The 22,526-nt window shown below is 41.5% G+C and overlaps 1 protein-coding gene across 3 annotated transcripts in view; it reads left to right on the forward strand.

Moving 5' to 3' along the window:
- ALKAL1 (ALK and LTK ligand 1) overlaps nt 1-13,184 on the forward strand; it is a 68,182-nt gene extending 54,998 nt beyond the window's left edge. For all 3 annotated transcript variants that reach the window (XM_084848079.1, XM_084848081.1, XM_084848078.1), the window contains 4 exons: nt 3,861-3,914; nt 5,490-5,570; nt 9,787-9,863; nt 12,474-13,184. In XM_084848079.1, coding sequence (XP_084704205.1) covers nt 3,861-3,914; nt 5,490-5,570; nt 9,787-9,851 — 200 coding nt within the window. In that variant the 3' untranslated portion in view covers nt 9,852-9,863; nt 12,474-13,184. The remainder of the gene's footprint in view (nt 1-3,860; nt 3,915-5,489; nt 5,571-9,786; nt 9,864-12,473) is intronic.
- Nucleotides 13,185-22,526: the final 9,342 nt, after the last annotated feature.

Genomic DNA, 22,526 nt, shown 5'->3' on the forward strand with positions numbered 1-22,526 from the left:
ATCAAATGTGTGAGTAGATCAAATGTGTGAGAAGGGGGAGCAGCTAGCCCTATCCCTCCTCATGCATTTCTATCACCTTCTATTCCTGGAGGTGACTTTCTAAAGAGGAGAACCTCCTATATCTGTGCAGTCTTTTCATGCAGTTGAGAAACCTCCTTTTTCCAGCATTCTCAGTCATGTGGAGAGCCTCCAGAGATATAGGAGGCTCTCCTCTTCAGAAAATCACACTGTACAAGTAGAGAGTGATGGAAACATGTGCGGAGGGGCTGGGGCTTCCTTGCTTCCACTTCTCACATGTTTACTCAGATTTATAATGTCTGAACTATTTATTGCTATGATTAGCTGGACTACAGGTATAGTGTCATGGTGATGAGAATTTGTTTACTAAGTTGGGATTGGTCTGGTCTGTCTGTCAGGTGTCTTTTGTTCCATCGTCCCCTCATTGACAGAATTGGATTTTTTTTTTTAGTGATGTATGAGAATTTTGTTCCTTGTGCTAATGCACATTAGCGCTAATTCACATTCGCACTAATGCACATTAGCATAAGTGGAACAAAATTCTCATGCATCCCTAAAAATATCCGATTCCATCAATGAGTGAACAATGGAATGAAAGACATCTGACAGTCTGTGAAACACAGGCAGAACAGATTTAAGAAAATCTGTACATCCCTAGTTACAGCACACACAGAGTGGAGAGCTAACTCTTCCACAGCTGTGACTCCCTCGAAAATGCCCCCTACATGGCAATTTGGCTTTTTTTTTTTTTAAAGCCTTACTGGGGAATTAAGGTGGGGGATGGGGCCAGATGGGAAAGCCATGGGGCCAGATGCATCTGGTCCATGGGCTGGAAGTTCTCCATCCCTTCACTAGTTGCTTGATGTTTCTGTAGTATTAGTAGTAGAAATGCCAGCAAAGTTTGCAAGGTCAGGCCCAGAAACAACTTTTCGGAACACAGTTAACACACATTTCAAGGGAGAGGCGATCATTAGGAGCCCCCTAATTATTCTCTGGGTGCATCCAGAAAACTCAAGACAAGGAGGCAGAAGCCCACTCCCCGTTTGGAACCCTTGGGGCAAGAGGGTGGCACCCAGGTGATGGGCTTTTGCTTCCTACCAGCCATTTCCCTGGGAGCAGCCTCTCAATGTATGGTGTAAACTCATGCCTAGTGCTCCAACATGTACAGTGCACCAGCAATAGCCTAGTATGCATGCAGCAAATATTTAGTTTATATATTGAATTGATGTTTAATGTACCAATAGTGGAGATCTTATTGCATTCCTGTTACTTCTTCTCAATTTATCCTACAAATCACTTCAGCCTAATTATACACATTCATGCCAGACACACACAAGATTTTAGGACAGCTTCATGAATCTCAGTGTATAGGAGTTTGCTTAGTATAGCTCATGCCTCAATAATTCTGTTACACCCCCAAATCTATGCGAAGTAATTAAAAAATATGTCCATTTATTTCAATGAAATTTATTCCTAAGTAAGTGTGCAGAGGACTGCAGGCTTAGTCTCTAGTGTGCTGTAGCAATGTTTGTCTTTTCACACACCATGCTAACTCCAGTTATCACTTGTTAGCTTGGTGTTTAACATGTGTATCACAGATGGAGATTTAAAACGTGTGTCATAACAAGTGGTAACAGCCCGTGGTGACTTGGCCTTATGAACATAGTACTAGTCAGCATGGTGATAAGATTAACACCTCGATAAGATTATCACTTGAATATTACTACTTCAACTGATCATGTGAACTGGCTGTGATAAGTGTGATCATAATTCTGTTTCCACAGATGATGCTACATCAACATTAGCAAAGCTAATGTAGGATAAATTGAGGAGATGATAAAGCTAAGCACATGATAGCTAAATCCATGGTAGCTTCTTCACACAAGTTTGCATTTCCTAGTTGCAGTTATTATGTGGTAAATACAGTTTTGTGAGCAGGTGACAGAGGCAGGTTTTTGAAGAGATAGACATCATCACCCGAAATCTGCCTGTTTTGCTGATCTTATATATTGGCTCCAAGAGGGAGCCAGATCCAGTGATTACCAGAGAAATTATTATTCACTATGTAACTAAGAATATGCTGCGGCTGCTTCGTCTTCTTCTTCGTTTTGAAGATAAAAATTAAACTAAAAGGGAGAGCGTCCTTGAGCTATTTACCATGGAGTAATCCATGTTTAAGACATTTTCCTCCAAAGGGACTTCAGGAATGAAGCAGAAAAACAAATTGCATTTGTACAAGGTCACTCAGGAGGTCCTCTGTGGCATTGTGCAGCTGGACCTAGCTAATCTTGGGACCCCACCTGGTGCCTACAACAACAATATCCGAAGAATCAGAGAATTAGATCAGTTCTAGGGCCACTCCCCCAGCTTTTCATAGCTGCTGACACCTGTGGAGTGAGGGCTAGGATTTGTTCTATAATGCTTAATTATCTAAAGAAGACTAGGCATACAAGTTGAAAATCCTGCTGGAAATAAGAAAGAAATCCCTGATAAAGGAGATTACTTATGATTATTAACTGGGATCATGCTAGGGATTGAACTCATGCTTATATAATGCAAATCTCTCTCAACTTTTCTTATGACTGTGAGGACATAGGTCCATAAAGCCTATGCAAATAATGGTGCATGCGTTATTTGAGAACATCAAGTCATATATCTAGTCTGTGTTGTATAAAAATAATGTATGGCTTCCCTTGGCATTTTTTTGTGGGAGGGTGGGGCAGATAATAAAAAACAATAGTGAATCACTCTTGAAGATTGTTCTGTCAATGTTGTTTTACACATAACGTTTTGTTTTATGGTATAAATGCATCATGAACTTGAGCACACTCCGGGAGAGAGCGGAGGACAGGAAAGCCTGGCGTGCTATGGTCCATGGGGTCACGAAGAGTCGGACACGACTTAACGACTGAACAACAACAATAAATGCATCATGTAGATCCATTTAAAGAATATTGAAGTAATACTGTGTTTGGATATTATGCAAATAAATTTATACAGATGCCCTGAGGCTGTTGCGAAAGCAAAGCTTAAAAATACCAAACAGTGGTTTTGTTATTTCATTGAATGTACTCGTCAGAATTGATTCCCAACCCTTTATAAATACCTCTCTTGTCCAGGTGTTTTTGCTTTGCTTTGCTTTGCTCTTGGCTGCCACAATGACTTGCTATTGTCCCAGTGTACAGTTCATAAAAATGAAAGCTGTTTTTGCAAAACAAAATTGAAGTTCATAAAGGTTACATCATCCTCTTTTCATTTCTTTTCACCTTTTATTCGTAGTAGAATTTCCTGTTATTTGATACTTTCATGTATGAGAATCCTAACACTAAAATAATAGTATATTAGGCAACTGGGTTCTTGGAATGTTCTGGTAGTGGGGAGTAATTGAAGTGAGAATTGCAAAAAGCTCCATGCATACAGCACTCCACTTACTGGAGTGCTGTATACATGTAGGCACTGCTTTGGAGTTAAACAAAACTTCACTGCCCCTTACCAATTTCCTTCCTGTATGGGATCATCATTGCTGTCCTGAGTATGTTGTTTAGGAAAGAGAGGTTTAGCATTTGCAGGAAGGTTGCGTGTTTAGGCTGATACTTAAATGATTGCTGAAACTTATTTTTCTATATAAGTTCTGCCTATGTAAATACTATACTTGGATTTCATATATATGTTCTGCCTATGTAAATACTATACTTGGATTTCATTTTGTATCGATTTTAGTTTTGGCATGGCTTGTGGACAAGTACAATTTGTTACTAATAAAGCAAATTTATGTAAATATTTTATAAGTGCACATATTTTATATACAGTTATCTTTAATTAAATATCTATTTTTTCCACAGAAGTATTTCCAAGAGATTCCAATTTAAAAGACAAGTTCATAAAACACTTTACAGGTAGGAACAATTTTTCTGAATTTTGGTCTAACCTCTGTCCAGATGCTGTCTACATCAAGGAGATGTTTGTCTTCCTCCCTCGCATTGGAAGGGAGCCCGTACTGTAAATGATCTGCTCCAAATTTTGAAAGGCTGCCATTTCCCCACCAGCACTCCAAAAATTAATACTCCTCACTCAAGGGCCCAGAGGTGCAAGGAAGAAATAATAAGTCCTGTCCAAAAATTTAGACTCATCATTTGGCAACCAATTGGCATCTGTTGAATGTATGGGCAATCTACGATCCTTGGTCACCCTCTGTGTGGCCCGCAGAACCCTAGGGTTCCCTGCTGCTAAAAGCAGTTGGGAAACAGTGGGCTTGTTTGCAAGATCCCAGAGAGGGAAATAAGCCACGGTGGCTTATTTCCCCTTCTGCATGTGCCGGTGGCATGCCAGCAGGTTTTGCATCACTGGTGTGGCTTGCAGTGTCAAATATGACCAGCCCACGGGTTCTGAATAGCTTGTTAACCATGGCAACATGCCACCCTTGCCAGGTTCACATGACATGGCAAGCCATGCCAGCCAGGGTAATTATGCAAATCCCCTGGCATGTGACCAGCACATGGAGGCGGGGGGGGGGGAATAAGCCACTGTGGTTTATGTCCCCCTCCGTGGTCATGCGAAACTGGTCATTGATCTTCACTGGGATTGCTAGGGGTGCTGGGAGGCTTTCACCTTCTCATCCCTGTGATTCTAGTGCAGAGTTTGCTTTTTCCTCACTGTTAATAGTAAGCTTGATTGGAATTGCTGGGCAGGGGAGGCTTTTACTTTGCCAGACAACCTGATGCAGAGATTGCTGTTTCCTCATCGCTAATAGCAATGATCAGAGTCAGGATTGCTGTGGGGTAGGATGAGGTTTTAAATTCCCCTGATCTCAGCAGGTAGGGAGGGGGAGAGTTTTAAACCTCGCCTTTGCTGCTAGCAGATGTATGTGTAGGTGGTGTGCTTGTGTACATATACTTCTGCAGTCGTCAACCCACCACTCAGCACCTCATGGCTAAAACGATTGCCTACCACTGATCTGTTGAACTTCCCTGAACATTTTTGGATGGTTTTCTACCAATAGATTAGAGAAAACTCAGTAGAGTAGAAGTCCCAGTTGAAACATGTTGGTGATGTGATAGATAGATAGATCTGTCTGTCTGTCTGTCTATCTATCTATATCCCCTTTATGTTTCAATTCAGCATCAGCTCTTCCCTTTCTTTTCATTATTTCATTAGCTTTTATTAAAATAATGAAATTATGTATAGCTGTGTCAGAAGATTAAGTACAGTTGTATTGTGAATACATATGTGAGGTGGATAGTTTTTAAACATATTGAGTTGAATCCAGTTTTTGTCATACTTGGACTAGTCACCCTGAAATCAATGGGTTTTAAGTCAGTTGTGACTAACATAAGTCCCACTGATTTCATATACATGAAGGAAATGTAGACGATTAAACAAAGGTAAATTTACTCATGTGAGCTGATTTACAACAGCATTAGAAATACCATCAAACTGCAGTATTTGATTAATTATTTTATCCTATCAAATAGGTCCAGTCACATTTTCAGCTGAATGTAGTAAGCATTTCCACCGACTATATCACAATACACGGGATTGCTCAACACCAGCCTGTAAGTTATAGTTAAGACTCATTGCCTGTCTGTTTTGTCTTAAACTAGGGACGAGCAAGTTCTTAGCACCAGGCTATTTTCCCTGGCCCTCCTTGAGAATGGGGTACAAGTTTGTCCACAACTGTGTCTTGTAGCACCACCATTTGGCTGCACATCACACCTGTAATGGTAGTGTCCCAGCACAGCATGTTACTAAGCTTATTGTTTCAATGGATGGAGCTAGGGCAGGGGTACCCACATAGTAAGTTGAGTATGTAATGTTATTCAGAAATTACACTGTGACAAATAAAATGGGTCTTGGGGAGGGATACACACAGCACATGTGTATCTCTAGTTTTCTCTAGTTTTGACTTTCCTAGCGCCAGCTGTCCCTGTCAATGTGCTGTTCATTGGGGAACAGGTGTTAACCCAGTCGTTCTTTACCTTTAATCTACTATCTCCCAACAAGTATGCAACATTATCATCAAATGCACCTGCCCCCCATCACAAGTAAAAAAAATAGAACATAAAAATGGTACTTCAGACAAGGCAACTTAATTTGGATTTATTTAAATAAATGAATAGATACATAGGTCTCAGACACACATTCAATGAAACCCTTGTGCCTGATGGCCGTTAACCTTCTCCGTAATGATTTATATAAGCTTGACTGGTACTTCTTGAGAACCAGTGCCTTTTGGTTTATTCCAACATGGCTTTTGTTGTGCAATTGCCATGCCTTATTCACAGAATTTTAGGAGCACTCCACACATTGTCATCTTCTATTTGTAACTCTCCCTTGTTTTGCCATTGCTTTTCCCATTTTTTTTTTTTTTTACCATAGAAAATCCATAAAGGAGGGAAAGATAGAATAACTGTACAATGTCTTTTGACTGGTAGCACTAAGAACCATCCATCTGAAAGCACCCTTTGTTGCTATTACAATGACCCTTCTTGTTTTCTTTCTGGGAGCTCATCAAACATACTTAGTCTCATTGTAAATGGAAGAAGTATTACTTTTGATTGATTTTTTTCCCCAAGTGGGAAGTGGACATTCTTGTTTGATTCCCCTTTCTTGTGTGCCACTTCTTAAAAGCCTGGGGGAGAAATCTAGCAACCAGGATTTTATCCTGAAGGCAAGGTGAGCAGTATACAGAAACTCTCTTCCATTTGTTGTCAGAATCTATTGCAGAAGAGGGGCAGGGGTTGCCTAAAATCCCCAAATCCTCATTGGTCATTTGCTCCCCCCCCGCAAGTTTTGAATGTCTCCCAAGATTAGTAGATTACCTCCCCCTGGGGTGGGGGCGGTATGGACCTGGTTAAAGATCAGAGTTTAATCCACTGTTCCCATTTATATTAACCTCCACTTACATTAAGTTCAAAGAAACTCTTTTTTATTGGGAAACAAAGAATGTTGCATGTGATATATATTCGGGGGATATTATATTTCTGCCTTAGAAGTTGGATGACTAGTTTTTGACAAAATATTTTGGCAGGGAGACATAATTCAAGGCCAGAAATGATCTTTTGTATCATTAAAATGTAGCAGTACATGTTCTGGATGTTTTACTTAGACACAAATCCCATTTGAGTTCAGTGGATACAGGACAAGGTGCTTACTTAATTAAAATTTAATTTAAGAGCAACATTTTCTATTAAAGCAATAAATGAAAAACTTTGATCTTTAAATAGAAGTTGTCTGATGAATTCTATTGGAACAGCCAACCTAGGAAAGAAAATGTAGCATCTAATCACCAAAGTACAAACTACTGATGATGCATCACCATGTGTTACATGGATGAATGTTTTTCTAATGCTTCAAGTCTTGAGATTAAGATTATTTTCAATGGGTCGGTTCCATTACCTGTAATTGTTTCTGAAAGGCAAGGAGTTCTCCTTGGGAAGTGTTGAGAGCCTTCTTCCACTTACTTTGAAGCTAAAGTCCAAAGAGTAAATCATTCAAGAGTAAAAGCAACTATCCAACTGGTCTGAATTATGATGGAGTTGGATGAAAATATGTTTCTACCATTCAGTGACTTATGAAATCACTGAACAGCAGAATCCTAGAGGCTTGCATCCAGTGCTTGAGGATCCATGTGCAATGGTTTCAGCAGGTTATAGGAAGCTTTCCAAAACTGTGATAGACTCAAAGGTCCATCACATTTTGGATCCCTTTTAACAATCTAGTTTCATATTGATCTCACTGTGAACCATTAAAAACATTACAGGACAATGAAAGTAACTGGAAGTCTGAATTCATCTTTAATAATACTGGATAACAGAGAGCCAGTGTGGTGTAATGGTTAGAGTGTTTGACTGTCATTTGGGAGATCCAGGTTCTAGTCCTCACTCAGACATGAAGCTCACTGGTCGACTTTGGGCCATGTCACTGTCTCTCAGCCTAACCTACCTTGTTGTGAGAATAAAATGAGAAGAAAAAGATCATGTACACTGCCTTGGGTTCCTTGGAGGGAAGGCGGGATATAAATGAAACCAATAATAAAATAAATAAAATTTCAATACTTATAATGGGATTCAGGCCTGATCCTGTAAAAGGGGTAGTTTAATTGAATCCATGATAGTGTACAGAAAGTTGACCTATGCAACATAGACTGGAAGCTATGAAGGGTTTAACCTACACTTCACACAATCCTAAAAGGAGGTTAAAATTTTGAGTGAGGCCGTATGAGCCCCCCTAAACTAGGCATATGATTGCTTCAGTATGAACCCTAGTCCCAGTTCTTCCGTACAGAAATGTTACTGTAATATTACTCACCAGCTCCTGAAAGCCTTTGCGATGATGGAGTAAAGAATCTACCCACATTAAAAGACAGGAACTTGGGCACACAATAAAACAATTGCATGACCTCCACTGAATGGTGAAGCTCAACCCACATTTCAACCCAGGGCCATGGAAATCAAGCCTCAAGGTGCTTTTATATTACTTTATAATGCTAAAACGCCTCAGGCTGTTCTAGTCTTCATAGTCAATAGGCATAAGCATACCTAACTATGTGCTGAATTATGCCTGAGTAGTTGCCAGAGTAGTTCTGTCGCAGTAGTTCTGTTCTGTTCTGTATTTCTTACTCAACTGCCTCTTAATCTTTAATACTGCAGTGATAAGCACTTAGATCTGTGTACTGGAAAGCAGAGATAAAACAAGCTATTGTAGTCACATTGCAATCCACCCAGAGCCAGCCTTAGGGGTGGGCAAGCTGGGCAATCACCTGGGGCACTGAGCTGAGGGGGGCGCCAAGCTGAGCTCAGTGGCTGTGTTTTTTAATGTACTGTCTGCAGTGAGCTAGGGTGGCAAAAAGCAAGTGTCTGTACCTTTCTTTCAGGGTCCTACAGGTTGTTTGGGTACTAACTTCAAAAATGATCTTCCTTCAGTTAGCTTTAAAGTATGTTTCTTCTTCAGTGTCCTCTTTGATGTCATTTGCGCTAGGTAAAAATCAATGGAATACATTTTTACTTTGAGGGAACGTTACCGAGCACTTAGCATTTCAAATACTGTAAACACTATAAGCACTATGTAAATAATAATAACAACAACAACAACAACAACAATAATAATAATAAAAACCCTAAGCTGTAAGCTGGATACCTTTCTATTTATAACTTTTCTTTATTATTTTTAAAGTTAAAATAATGGATATTCTAAAATAATGAATGCTTACCAAAAGATAGAAATGGCTACAAAACAAAAAATATTATAAGAAAACCTGTGATAGTTCTGCTGTGTTGCATAGTGCACTGCCAGTGCTCAGAATGTTGCTTTTCAAACTTTGGCTTGTGCAACCTGTAGCACAGTGGCTGAGAGATCAAGGTTTGAGCAATGTCATTCTCGATGAACATCACACCTTGCACCAGGCCCCATAAATCCTCTGAATGGCCCTGCAAAACTGACTACCGGGTATGTGTGTGTGGGTACTCCTTTCCCAGGGCACTGTTTATCCTCAGGCTGGCCCTGAATCCACCAGAGGAGGATTGCACCTTGGATAGCTCCTTTAGAGTTCTGACTGGTTCTGACTGAAACCCGGAGCGGATTCACCACCCCACTGACATTGGAGCCACCAGCCTCCACTACAACCCACCTATAGAATTATTTAATGCATTTTAAAAATAAACATCTACATTTTCCCACTGATGAAAAATGAAACCAAATTTCCTCTCTAGGAATTATTTACATGTCCTTTAATAATCATAATTAACAACTTTGTTTTGTGGATTTCTATAGATTATAAAAGATGTGCAAGATTGCTGACAAGGTTAGCAATGAGTCCACTGTGTACCCAGCCTTAGAAGGCCTCTTATGTAAGTATTTGTGTTAACTTTTTATAACCGAATGACTGGCTTGACCCTTATTAGCTTAATTTATAAGAAGCCTAAGAATAACAAAATAGTATATAAGCTTTGTCTCAGCTTTCTGCATCTTGTAGGCTCCCATTTCTTTCCAATGGGTTCCAAAATGTTCCCAGATTAATTATTTGTATGTCTTCTCTTGCTAGAGAAAAACAACCAATTATATACACATGACACATAAATGTTTCAGTTGTGTGATTCCCGCACAAATAGCAAATAACCTATTTGGCTTCAGACGGCGAGGTGAGGGAAGAGAGGGTCTGACTGTCTGCTGTGGTCGCAAATAAAATAGCTCTCCCCCACCTGCTATTTTCATCAGGAGTGAAGCTCCCATTAGCACCAATGGGAGCTTCTCTGCCAATGCCAATAGACGCTTCGGGGAGCTGATTTTTCCAAGACCAAGGCAGCGGGGGAAACAGTTAAAGTTCCCCTCCCCTCCCTGTTCCAAGGTTGTGATTGCTATTTGCATGGCTAAAAGGATTCAGGCAACTTAAAGGGATGTGTTTAATGGGTCGCATGTAGTTTTGCTATAAAAAAAGAAGAAAAGTATCCATGTTGCTCCACGGTTTCAGCTAAAAATATGGGAAAGGAGCACATCTGGTAAAGTATATGTTTGCCCAGTTCAGTCCTCAAGATTTCAAATTAGAAAGAATTTCAAATAACAGGGCTGGGAAAGACTACTGCTTGACCTTGGAAAACTGGTTGCAGCACCAACCCACTGGGCCAATGGTTATATCCATATGTTCTCCAGTAGGCTGACATGGAGCACATTGAATGAGCAGTTTAAGTAGATCTGGTTTCCCACCTCCTTTCCCACTGTTTCTCCTTTCAGGTTAAAAGCCTGGTTCCATGCTCTGTTGTACTGAAAACACAGAGCCTAGAATTTGGTGCTAACTCATAATGTAAAGACACAAGTCATCCCATATCTATGACCCTGCTCTGTTTTCCGTGCTGTAGTACAGTCACTGAAAGGATGATTCCCCCTTCACCCCCGTGTTGGGATTGGCAGCTGCTATCATGCTGCGCTCTATTTCCATGAAGTATTGCTAATACCACAACTCCCACCTCTCCTTCAAAAAGTTAGAAAGTGGGTGGGATGGGCAGCCACTATAGCAGTGTCCAGTAAAAACACACCACCAGTGCTAAGGTGGCTGTGCTCAAGCGTCCTGCCCTGACTTGTGGCTTTAAAATGGAGCTGTGAGACATGTCACATTGGCTGTGTGCTAGCATGCCTTGATGGCAGCTGTCATGTCCAGTGGGAGTGGTGGTACTGAAGGGCAAGATAGGGAGAGACAGAACAGGTGTAGGCAATACTAGCCCTGGTCTTTCTTGCTTCATCTTTTACCCATGGCGTAAGGTTTGAAGCTGTTTTGAAAGTCACAACAGCTCACGAGCCTTTATTGAATAGGGATGGTCACAAACTCCAGTTGGGGGCTTAAGCTTGGTGGATTACCACCAGCTCGGCCCTCCCAGACTGGAGTCCGTGGACCGCTGCACTTGCCTGACTTGGCGTGTTGGGCAAGCACAGCGGGCACCGCTGTTCTGCTGAGTTGTCATTCGGTGTGAAATGGCAGTTCAGCCTTTTCCGTAAAGCCCGATTTTACATAAATGGTGGCCATAAAGAGGCCCATTTATGCCTGTAATGTTGTGTAAATGGGCCTCTTTACGGCCACCATTTATGCAAAATTGGCCTTTATGGAAAACGCTGAGCCACCATTTTGCAGAGAACAGCAGCCCAGTAGAGGAGTGGGATGCCACATGGGTCCTGTGAGTGGCGCACGGCACAGACCAAAGGGGTTCGTTCATCCCTGCTATTGAAAGAAGCTCCTTCAGGTGACTGAAGCATATTTGCATCCTGTCAGATGCTTGTTCCTGTGGCTGTCTTTGGCATTCATTTCAGGACCATGGAGAAGTCTACTGATACAATAGGGTAGGCCCAGTTTCAGTTTTAAAAACAACAGCAAATGATTAAAATGGCACAACAGGTTGTCAACACCATTTTCCGACCATGACAGTGCAGAGACTTAGGAAACCATGTGAAAAACATTCATTTTTTGTTTAGGTCAGGAAATATTTATTAGCACCTGAAGTATGCAAGTTCACAAACGTTTAAAATGCTGGGCTTGTATTTACAAAGAAGAAGGATCATAACAACAGGCCCTGTCCCTAATCTACAGATTAGGGACTAATCTGTCCCTAATCTGTATCCTAATCTAGATACATGTAGAATCTACATGCATACAACTATATGTGCAAAAAGCTTTCCATACAATCTGCAACCTGCTTTCTTAGGTTCTCAAATGTCTGGAGAAAGTTGAATATGCATACAGTTGTACATGCATTAATTAATTCTTCTGATCTTCAATTGAATGTGTGGAGGCTTGGGTTGGGACCAGCAGGTGTGATCCCATTCCCCCTCCATGTATTCACTGAACGTTGGCTATCATCTCAAAAGCATTATAGTCTAAATTGTTCGGTGTGTGTTTTATTTCAGTAAGCATGTTCCAATAAATAACTTTGATTTCTACTGACAGTATCATTATTGAACCTCTGTGAAACTAGGTGAACAACAATATGATGACTGATCTTGCAGACTTTCCTGCTAAGACTGAGCTCTGGCTTGCCAAGAAAGTGCCTTGAAATCTATCCCAAGACAATAGAGAAGACATTTTGTCCATGTTAATTTACAACATTGTTTTGTTACTAGATGCATTTTATTTTCATATATGTTGGACATTCCATGTTTGTGTGAAAAGAACATATTTTATTTGAATTTGTAAATATGCTGCCTACAGCTCAAATAAGCCAATTTATTTAAATATGTTGTATATAAAGACTACTAATAATATACTAATTAAATGTTATAATTATATGCAGGGAGTTGGTTAGTGTCTGCTGTTCTCTTGTTTCATTGTATGTACACCAAATTTTGCTCAGGCTCCTACTTTCATTATTTGCACTAACTTGAAATGCAGAAGTCTCTGTAACTGAAATCTGAATAAGCTGCAAGAGGGATGTTTTAGTTTCAGTGGAAAATATTTTATATTATGAAGCTTTGGTAATATATATGCCTACATAGTATATATATTATTGCACATCAGAACAAAATACTCAGAAATGCACATTGCTTTGGGGAACATTTGTAAAGCTGTTCTGGATTATCATCAGTTACATTCATACTGGCACTTAGGGAAAGAGTTGCAAATAATGTAAATATAAAAGACTGGAAGACTGCAATGCAGTTTTGGTGGAATAAAGAAATGTAAAGATACCAACATTTTCATGTTTTTATTGACATCTTGGATGAATTGGGGATTATTAATCATTATAGTTTTAAAAAACTTGTGTAGGGGGGTGCAAATCAGCAAAAATGCTTGTGTAGAGTGTGCTAAAAATGCTTGTGTGCGTTTGTGTGTGTTGGGGGCGGGGGTGAGTCAGCAAAACCCAAGCTTCGGAATTCCATCTCAAAGTTTGTTCCAACTCAAGTCTGTATCTGATTGTGAGCTTTGTTTTTTTCTTTTCACATGAAAATCCATGCATATTTCCATGCCTATTTTTCCAAATATACATATCAATTGTGCACATTTTTTAAAATGTATTAATTTTGAAATGTATGCATTTTTAAATGTCCGCATGCTGTCAAACACATTTTTAACTTTTGCTCTGTGAACCACATTGCGAGCTTGGAAATGTACAGACTTCAGCTGCAGATTGCACCCCAGTCTTTCAGTCTGGAAGGCACGAACTCGGTAAAATCTTGATGAAAAATTAAACAAATTTCTCATACATCCCTACACTTGTGTAGATAAGTATATTGTAGAAGCACAACATTAACGTAATGGTTTAATGCTTGAATGTATATTTCCACAAACACACACATACAGGTTGTCTTCATTTTGTCCATAGCTTCAATCCACAGGCAAACAAGGACAAGGGTGAAAGTGCACAGCTGTAGTGCATAGACAGCAGGATGTCAGATGCAAACTAGAGAGAGCAAGTTCATGGAGCAAGTCCACAAGGCAGCTTCCTCTGTTTTTTGATTGAGCTTTAGTGCTACAATGAAGTGAAAATCATCCTGGAAAAGCAGGTACCTTTTCTTCTGAAGTGTTCCTGTGTGACACCATGAAGACAACCGTGCTCATGCTAATTCTGCAGCTGCCTCTGTTGCAGAACCCAGAGTCAGAGAGACCACGGAGTGAAGGAAAAGGAGATTCTTTATTTAACACGCGGGCTTAAGGCTGGAATCATTTCCAAAGAGCCAGAAGCCCCGAAATACATCAGCACATTGGTTTTATAGACATTGTGACACATATGAAATGGCTCCTCCTCCCCCTCCCGCGTGGGGTTGCAGTCCTCAACATTTCTTCTCCTAGCACTATTGTTTATAATACAAGAACTGGGTTATAGGGTAGCCATGATAAGGAGAGAACAGAAGAGAACAGCAGAGAACAAGATATACAATTGTATGACCTTTGACAAGATAAGGAATTCCTGTGTCTCGTCAGCTTACAACAATATATTCAAGGGAGAAAGAGCTCAGCAAGAACATGAAGCATGAGACTGCATGAGGCTACTTAGTCTGACCCCCGATATGGCTGCTACATTCCCCCCTTAAATGCATAATTTCATTACAATTATAGCATTTTTGATAACCATACAAAGCTTTTTGTGACATACATATTACTTAGCCTCTTGTTGGGCTATTAGAGCGTAGAGGGCAGCAGTTTTACTAGCTGAGACATAAAACAGATTGGTTAAACAGCGCATAAGACAAGGAATGCAGAGACATAACAGAACTTTTATGAACAACACTGGTAGAATTAGGATGAACAATGCTTCAAGACAGCTAAGATCTGGAAGCCAAGGGGTTAACTAATTGAGCTAATTGTTTTGTCTTATTGTTTTGTTAGCTACTATATTGTGCAGCTTGTTGATCTGTTCATCTACAGCATTGCCATTATCAGTTAAGTTAAAACAACAGAGCTTTTGGTGTGTCTCACAACTTAAATGATGAAGAAGGAAGAGGTAATCTATACCAGCTTTATTTTCTAGAACTGCACCTCTTAGATCACGCAACTCTTTATTTAACAATGACAATGCTCGTGAGGTGGCATTTATGCTTTTGGCTAAGCTGCAAGCTAACCGGTTGATCTCCAGACTATTAGCCAAGGCTAAACCTGGAACCCCAACCAGTGACATTGTTAAGGCCATTTTTTTTGAGTCAGAATATAACTGCACATGACTATTACAATTTTTAGTTAGTTGGAGTGCTCGAGGCTGCCGTCGACGGATTTTCTCGGGCCACAGGGGAAGAATTGGCACCAGTTCAATTGGCGGCTGAGGCAACATGGGTGGTTATTAGACAAGTTGGCAGGAATGAATGACCAAGTGCGGGAACTACATGTCTAAAACCATCCATGAGGCAAAAGTATGTGGGCATCATTAAAATATATGTTTTGAATTTTATTACAGTGGAAGGGGGCCAGGGATAGCTTTGTATTTTCTGGAAAATTTTTGACAATTAAGCATTTGTGCACACGTAGCATTTGTTTCAGCAACGATGGGGGTGCGTAGAGTGAACTCTGTAGGGGGTAGGATCTTTGCAACTACGCCCGAATTAGCATTTGGGGAATAAGTTAAACTTACACCATAAACTCTTAACATGGTATCTTTTTGAATTTTCCCAGGATGTCTACAGACAGGTATTAGGCAAGAGCTAATAAGCCTGTTTGCAGGTATACCTCTTGGCAAACAAAAATGTTTTACTCTCGTGATGTTAGCCAGGTGAAGCCAGTAATTATCAGCAAATCACTGGGACAAACTTTTCCTTTCAGGGGCTGGCCCCCCTTTTTGCACCTTATTAAGGAAACACAATGCAACACTACTAACACTACAACACGCATGTTTGATCTTCTTTGGGATCTGACCGTACGCTGGGCAGCTATTCACCTGGCAAGCTGCAGTAGGGTCTAGTCCCCTTCTTCAATTCTCCAGTTGCAGGTCTGACCGTACGCAGGGGGACAGTTTCCCGGTGTGTCCACAGTAAGGTCTAGCCTGAGTCTTCTTACTGCTTTTTCAGAATGATTTTTAAAGGATTTTCAGGATTTCTGTTTATGGTCTACTTTCCCCCTCTCGCTCTCTTGACTCGTGTCCAATGTATCCAGGGTTTAATTCTAGCTGCTTTCATAGCTGCGGGGGTGGAAAGTATGACAGTTCTGAGTTCTTTCCATCTGGGAGTCAAAGGGTTATTTTTCCCTCTTTAACTCATACTTTAACTCTTGGTTGGAAAGGATGAGCTTCTGTGATGGGAATGGCTTATTTTTTTAAGACAAAGCAACGCTGGGCTTGAAGAACTTTGCTCAGTGTTTGGACTTCTTGTTTAAGGCTAACGTTTGCTTGCTCTTGATACCACTCCAGTGTCAATCATGAAGTTAATGTCACGGCCCCTCACAGTCAATGTTACAGCCCCTCTCAAGCTGTCTCCCTCTTCGCCCATTCTGGCCCCTTTGGTTTTCTCCTTTGTGTATTTGATTTATTTTATTTGGGCATTCATGCCACTAATGTCCATCTTGTCCACACTGGGCACACTGGTTCTTTTTTAAGAATCTTCTGCCTCTGCCGGGTCTTCTTCTTTTCTTCTTTCATCCACGTCTTCTTGGGCCTCTGGGTTGAGGGAGGTATACTGGCGATAGGCATTTGAAAGACGCTCCAAGTGCGCTCTGGGGCCTCGGTGGCACCTTGCAGCACTTTAGACACTTTGGTCATATTAATTGACTTCTTTATACCTGCCTTTATGGCTTTTAACAGCAGGGTTTGATACTGGGTGAGGCGCTCTAGCCCCACTTGTGTTTTGGGATTCCAGCGGGGGGGGGGGGGTTACTTACAAGGAGACTTTATTGGGTAACTTACAGCACACAGGCGTACTTAATGGTTGGATCAGACAGCTTCTCTGAACCACGAGCTATTGGGCTAAATGGGTTTTTATACCATACATGTTACCCATGAGGCAGCACAACACTAGCAAGCATTTTCAGCATAGGCTAGAAGTGTTTGGTTCTCAGGCACAGCTTCCTGTAAACAACTTCGCTTCCCAAAGTGCTTGATAACACTTTTATTCATTAGCATGGGAAGACAAATTTTTTCTCTTTCTTTTGCTTTCTTTTTCTTTGCTGATCTGCCTGTATTGCAGATCATGTTTCAAACTTTTTATATAAAACTTTCTGCTCCATGCACCAGCCTTGTCTCTTTATTTGTCTTTTTTAAGTTAAACTCACTTACTTAAACCTTTCTGCCTTACACTAGTCCCAATGACACACATTTGGGATAGGCTCTTCTTCTCCTTCTAGTTACATTTTTTCCATCTTAAAGAACTATTACATTATTGTGGCTACTTTACCCCAGGTAATAAGCTCCAGGCACAATCAGCTGCTTTTAATTTACCCTGGGGGCAACTATGGCCACGCTTCTTTTCTACAAATGTTTTTTTTCTTTGCCTCTTGCCTTTTCTTTCTTCTTTTTTTCCCCCCTTATCTATCTGTCTTCTACTTTCTCTATTTCCTTCTTTTTTTACTTGCCTTTGTCTTTTCTCCTTGTCATCCATCGGGAACCACACTTAGTATCATTTGGAGTTGCAACTAACACTAATCTGCAAATATCACGTATATTTTATGATATCTAAGAAATCATAAAATATATACAACAAACTTTTTCCGCAATTTAACACAATGAATGGAAAACACTTTTTGCATGGTAAGGCATGATGGAGCAGATCCAGCAATCATACTGCTCTTCTGGCTGAAAGCTCAGGGCCCATTAAAATTAAGGGACGGGCATACCCACACACGCAAAGAGTTCTAGGTCACCATTTTTGCATCAGCAACTCTATGCTGCATGAGTTCTAGCAGAAGGAAATCTAAAAGTCATAGATCAAACTCAGCCTGCTATACACTGAGCTAATTACAAACACAGACACATGGTCCATAGCGATGAGAGTTCAAGTTTATCAAAAGCTTCACAGCACTGTCCATGGCAAGTCTTTGACAATTTAAAATTTTAGTTCATGTGCAGAGTGTCTCTAAAAAGCCCAGATGATGATGGAGGCAAACAGAGAAGGCTCTGGGCAATGAAGATGCGATGTTTCCAGCAAAGGCTCTCCACTTTTGCATCAGTTTAAAAAGGGAAAGTGTGGCCCTACACCCCTTCTGACAGACAAGGGCCTTTAACTTTTTAGCAAGGCCTCTGTCTAAACAGAGCGGCACAGCTCAGCTCTCTAGCCGTGACACTTTAACCTGGGCAACTCCTCTGTAAATTTTATTTTACTTCTGTCAGGTTCTCTCACAGACATTTTAAAAACTTACTTTTTTTTTTCTTTTAACCTGGTACACAAAAGCACTGAAACACTGAGTGCTGAAACTCAGGACGCTGGGGGGTGATGGGCATCGCCTTATACTTGCATTTTTCAGGCAGCCATTAATCTTCGGGGAGGCGGTGGGGTGATTTGCAGGACTTCAAAGGCAAGCTTCTCAAGTTTGTCTGTATTTGTAAATCCCAAGCTTAAAACAGGACACGATGAGGTACAGGGCAGCCAAATTCTTGCTTTGGCACGGGCAACAAATAACTCGGGTCAGCTTTCTTCGCTGGGGTCTCAAACAGGAAAACAGTCTTAATTTAAAGTTGTAACATCACTGACAGCGTCAGCCAGCCAGCTACACAGATCTCATTGTTTTTTAAGACAGTTGCTCCAATATCTTCTTTTCTTTTCAATCAGGTTGGGTCTCCTAGCTTACACAGTTTATTGCAGCTTTTAGGAGCATGGTAGTAGCGTGATTTTGGCTTGGCCAGGAACATGCTGTCTGGTTTCTCGGTCTCTTCAGCACACACACTTAGGCAGTGTAACACTGGACACTCAAATCAGTGAGATTTCTTCATTGCAGGGAATCCCACGGCAAAAGCTTAATGGTTACGCTCTTTAGAAATCATATAGCCAGTATGTCTAATGTCTAAGAGCGTAATGGTTACGCTCTTTAGAAATCATATAGAAATCATATGTCAGTAGCTACAGGCTCTATGCAATTTTAACAAAGTTCAAAGCTAAACACGGTTACCTTGACAGAGATCGTCAACATGGTCTTTCCGCTTCATTCTGCTTTGGGACAGTCTTATGGCACACTTTTCACTCGAACAGGGGTCTAGCCTGTGCTCTGGGGGCTGATTCTTCACCTTTATTTTCTATTTTGTCTTCATCTTCTGGGTCTTCATTTTCAGTTTCCATTTCTTAGGGATTTCATCTCAATTAGGCGAGGTGATGATGTTGCACAACTCAGAACGTTGTGGGCAATTTTCCTGCCCCCCCTCTCTCGGCGCGCTAGGCTAACAGCTACTTCTTCGGCCTTACATTCTCACGCTCCCACGCTTTGTTAAAAGCCAGACTGTCCTGCAACATTTCTCTAATTAACAGCCTCAGATCTTGTTTTTTTTTTTCCTCTCAGCTCGACCTTGAGCTTTTTGCTGTTTTCTCTCTCTATTCTGAATCTTTTTTAAAAAAATCCTTTTTCCTTCTTTGTTTGACATACATCTCAAGGGGGTGCAAGGTTTGCTTCCCCCACCACCCATAGCCTCCCTCCTAAATTGAAGACAGACACAATTAGGGAATGGGAATTGGTCAGTGAGTAAGGGGTCTCACTGGCCGACACAAGAGGATTTTACACACCACGCACTTTGCTACTGGCCTGGGCACCCGGACGGTCAACGGTGTGCTTCAGAAACCGCAGTAGCCACTCACACAATCATCATTCTCTCCACTGCATCCATATGACCCTGCCACCCACTTTTCCCACTTTTTACCAGAGCGGAAAACGGCTTCCCCAGCTTCCTACTGAGTACTGGCGTGCTGGGTACTGGCGCCCACTCGGGGGTGTGATCAGGCCCCCCTTCTACCCGCAAGGAGTAGGTTCTTTTTGTATACGTATACCACCAACACTGACCTTCTTCATAAGGCGGGGCCCTCTTTTTTTCTGCCCAGTGGCCTTTCTCCCTAAAGGCGGGGCCCTCTTTTTCCCATATACTTGCCTTTCTCCTGAAGGCTTCCAATGTGGGTTTCAACTCAATTGCAGCTGTGATACAGGCAGGGCTCAAGTTCCTTCCTCCGCTTCCCAAGGTTCTCTTGCCGCTCGCTGCCGTTTGGGCGATCCCGGTGCAGGCTTTCTCCCATTCACTCGACAAAAAGGTTGGTGGCGCCAAGAAAGGGAGGCATGCACCGAGCTTGTCTTCCCAGTGCGGCGATCAAGAGCAGGCAACTGCCACCTGTCTGGCTCAGAGCCTGCCACATCCGAGTCACGGCACCATTTATGTTGCAGAACCCAGAGTCAGAGAGACCACGGAGTGAAGGAAAAAGAGATTCTTTATTTAACACACGGGCTTAAGGCTGGAATCATTTCCAAAGAGCCAGAAGCCCCGAAATACATCAGCACATTGGTTTTATAGACATTGTGACACATATGAAACTGCTCCTCCTCCCCCTCCCGCGTGGGGTTGCAGTCCTCAACATTTCTTCTCTTAGCACCATTGTTTATAATACAAGAACTGGGTTATAGGGTAGCCATGATAAGGAGAGAACAGAAGAGAACAGCAGAGAACAAGATATACAATTGTATGACCTTTGACAAGATAAGGAATTCCTGTGTCTCGTCAGCTTACAACAATATATTCAAGGGAGAAAGAGCTCAGCAAGAACATGAAGCATGAGACTGCATGAGGCTACTTAGTCTGACCCCCGATATGGCTGTTACACCCCCATTAATTTTGCAAAATGTAGGTGTGACATTAAACTGTCAGCCCAGGTTGAAATAAAACTAAGTATGCTCCTAAAACCACTTGGAGAATCTGGGTTCTATCCGAGTTTTCAAAGTGAACTTAGGAGTGTTTCCTTATAACTTGTTACGGGAGATTGTCTCTCCAGCTCTACCACTACTTATGGAGAAACTGCTCTTTCACTGGGCAATCCCACCTGTGGGGTTTCTTATCTGTAGCAAGTGCTTATATTTTAGGGCCTAAGAAACTCTCTGCCACTATAACTCAGAGTTCCTCAAGCTGACCCTTTTCTGCCACCAGTTCTCTGAGAATACTTTAAAACCTCCTAGTAGCTTGGTATAAGAGGCCTAAGCATGAGATGGTCACCAGCACTAGAGACAAGATGAACTACTAAACAAGTTGGTTTATTAAAGGGATATTTTGGACATAAAGGAATACTAATATTTACTTTGGGCATTTCAAAAGAATGCTTGCTGACACTGACTCAAGAGATACTGTTGCTAATACAAGACTCTTAATTACTTCTTTTACTTCAGGCCAAATTCCCTGAACGTCCCCGTAGCCAAATACACTAAAACAGGTCCAGCAGTTGGGTACACTCCCAGCACTTCCACTCATTCCCAAAGCTCCTCCTGTTGTATTTCTGGCTGCTTGGTCCATTTATCTGTTTTTTAATGCTGGCCTGTATAACCTTCTTCTGGCAAGATCTTAAGGCAGCCTCCTGGCATAACAGAGCCACCTGCTCACTACTCCTTCCCAGTCACATATGGTTATCCCATAGAGAAAGAATAGCTTAATATTCAGGCCTTAGTTATTCACATTGTCCTAGTCCTTCTATTGCACCAACTAGCTGACTTTCTCTCTCACTCTCCACCGACTGACTCTATCCCTAACTGTCAGCTCCTTAACTGTCCTTTTCCACCTAGCTAGAATCCCCAGCCAATCGGACTCAAATTTACCTGATCCATCTATAAATATTCAATCAATCATCTCTCTCCCCCTCCACCACTTTAGAACATCAGTAAGCAAGTACTACACAGGCCTTTGACAGTAACAAAGCAAGGCCTCAGGCCTGCTCAGCCTCAGATACGTTATAGTCTCTCAGAGGCCACACAAACTAAACGTTACAGAACAACAATAGAAATGGCATTTCTTCACACCTGTTTTGGCAGTTCTCTTCTGTAATTTACACGGACAATTAGTATACCAACAAGGGCATTTTGACCCAGGCTTGTGGAGATCGCACATAATGCCAAACACAAGTAGAGAGGGGCAAGCGGGGTTTGCACATGAGAAGGTAAGGACATACATCACCCAACCAAAAGTGACAACTAAAGATATTTTAGGATAGAATCATAGAATCATAGAATAGTAGGGTTGGAAGGGGCCTACAAGGCCATCGAGTTCAACCCCCTGCTCAATGCAGGAATCCAAGTCGGAGCATCCCTGACAGATGGCTGTCCAGCCTCGTCTTGAATGCCTCCAGTGTGGGACAGCCCACTACCTCCCTAGGTAATTGGTTCCATTGTCGTATTGCTCTAACAGTCAGGAAGTTTGTCCTGATGTTCAGCCGGAATCTGGCTTCCTGTAATTTGAGCCCATGATTCTGTGTCCTGCACTCTGGGATGATCGAGAAGAGATCCTGGCCTTCCTCTCTGTGACAACCTTTTAAGTACTTGACCAGCACTATAATATCTCCCCTCAGTCTTCTCTTCTCAAGGCTAAACATGCCCAGTTCTTTCAGTCTCTCTTCATAGGGCTTTGTTTCCAGTCCCCTGATCATCTTTGTTGCCCTCCTCTGAACCC

The sequence above is a fragment of the Heloderma suspectum genome, chromosome 4 (assembly GCF_057233095.1).
Source record: "Heloderma suspectum isolate Gila_16-S chromosome 4, 16-S_ref, whole genome shotgun sequence".
Classification (NCBI taxonomy): domain Eukaryota; kingdom Metazoa; phylum Chordata; class Lepidosauria; order Squamata; family Helodermatidae; genus Heloderma; species Heloderma suspectum.